Source organism: Nannospalax galili, unplaced genomic scaffold (genome assembly GCF_000622305.1).
Source record: "Nannospalax galili isolate Female #2095 unplaced genomic scaffold, S.galili_v1.0 scaffold911, whole genome shotgun sequence".
Lineage (NCBI taxonomy): Eukaryota > Metazoa > Chordata > Mammalia > Rodentia > Spalacidae > Nannospalax > Nannospalax galili.
In genome coordinates, this window is record NW_008329642.1 from 392,501 (window position 1) to 394,229 (window position 1,729).

The 1,729-nt window shown below is 48.0% G+C and overlaps 1 protein-coding gene across 1 annotated transcript in view; it reads right to left on the reverse strand.

Annotated features, from left to right (window-relative positions):
- Pla2g1b (phospholipase A2 group IB) overlaps positions 1-1,412 on the reverse strand; it is an 11,026-nt gene extending 9,614 nt beyond the window's left edge. The window contains exon 1 of the mRNA XM_008840769.1: positions 1,379-1,412. Coding sequence (XP_008838991.1) covers positions 1,379-1,412 — 34 coding nt within the window. The remainder of the gene's footprint in view (positions 1-1,378) is intronic.
- Positions 1,413-1,729: the final 317 nt, after the last annotated feature.

Here is a 1,729-nt window from a genome sequence, read left to right on the forward strand (position 1 = left end):
TCCTTCCCTTCTCCCCTCCCCTTGGATAGAGTCTCACTAGACTGGAACTAGGCTGACCTCAAGGTCATGGCAATCCTCCTGCCTCAGCTTCCCGAGAGCTGGAGTTACAGGCATGAGCACAACAGCTGGGCGTGGTGGCACACACCTTTAATCCCAGCACTTGGGAGGCAGAAGCAGGCAGATCTCTGAATTCAAGGCCAGCCTGGTCTACATAGTGAGTTCCAGGCTAGTTGGGGCTACAGAGAGACCCTGTCTCAAAAAGACCAAAAAAAAAAAAAACACAAAACCAACAACAACAAAAACACCAGGCACGAACACCACAGGAGGGTCTCATTATGTAGTCCAGGCTGGTTTTGAACTGGAGATCCTCCTATCCCAGCCTCCCAAGCACAGGGATCACAGGCATTCACTGCCGTCCCCAGCCTTGCTTTTCTTTTCTTTTGCTTGACCTGTTGGGCTCACTGTGATTGACCACTTGTGATGAAAACCCAGGGCCAAAGACAGGGCAGCTGGCTTCTCACCATGAGTGGCCTCCATGGTGGCAGCCAACAGGAGCTTCATCCCTCTCTGATACAGCTAGCTTTAATCTTTGCCAGACATACATAAAGCCACAATTCGTGTGTGTGCATGCACATACATGCTCCTAGAGTAGGAACATATCTCATTCATCTCTGGGTTCCCAGGATCAACCCAGAGTCTGACACTTTGGTCTCCATCCTTGTTGGATGAATATGAATGCAGTAGGGTTCAAATGCCAAACATATTTGACTCACTACCTGATTCAGAGCACAATGCCAACAAACTGTCTATGTCTCTGAAGCCCAGGCTTCGGCGTGCGTGTGTGTATGTGTGTGTGTGTGTGTGTGTGTGTGTGTGTGTGTGTGTGTATGTGACAAAAAGATGTACCAATCAACAAAATAAAAATTGTAGGCACAAGCCAGGTATGGTGGTGCCAAATACCATCCTAAACTTGGGAGGCTGAGGCAGGAAGAATTTGAGTCTGTGCTATAATCAGGTTGGAGGCCCTAATAGCTACATATATAACAAGGTCATGTCTCAAGAAGAAGGAGAAGAATTAGTAATAGGGTGTAGGTAGGTCCTAAGAAGTTGAGCTACGGCAATGTGGCAGAGACAGAAAAGAAGCTGTCCTTGCTTGGGTAGGTAAACAGGGTAGACTTTTCTAAGGGGTCATCTGAGTTCAGACCTGGAGGGTGAAAAGTGCCAGTTATTGGGGACTTGGGGGATGAGGAGAAAACCACAACCCAGGGTCTATTAGACCCTACAGGGCTCCCAGAATTGAAACTACAGCAATGGCCAGCGGGCCTCCATTGGAGAGAAGGGAAATCATAGGGCACACAGAAGGGACCAAGATCCTTACCTGTGAGCAGAGCAGCCAGCACAAGGAATTTCATCTTGAGTGAGGAAATGCACTGAAGTGACCAGTGGTGGCTTCCCTTTTTGTAGTCTGGGCCCTGCACTCCCAAGATAAGACTGTTTGCTTTGCTCTTAGCAGCTCTGGCCTTGAGCCTATTGGGGGCACAACCCCAAGAGATTTGTTTGCAAGGGATCACTAGAAATAATGTCATGGATTTGTGGTTGGCATTTCTTCACAAAAGAGATGGTTTCTGGAGTTTTCAGACCCTGGAGTCTTTTTATCTCTCTTTTTCTTTTTTGAGACCAAGGCTGATGTAGCTAGGGCCGGCCTAGAACTCACTAGGTATGAAGGAAG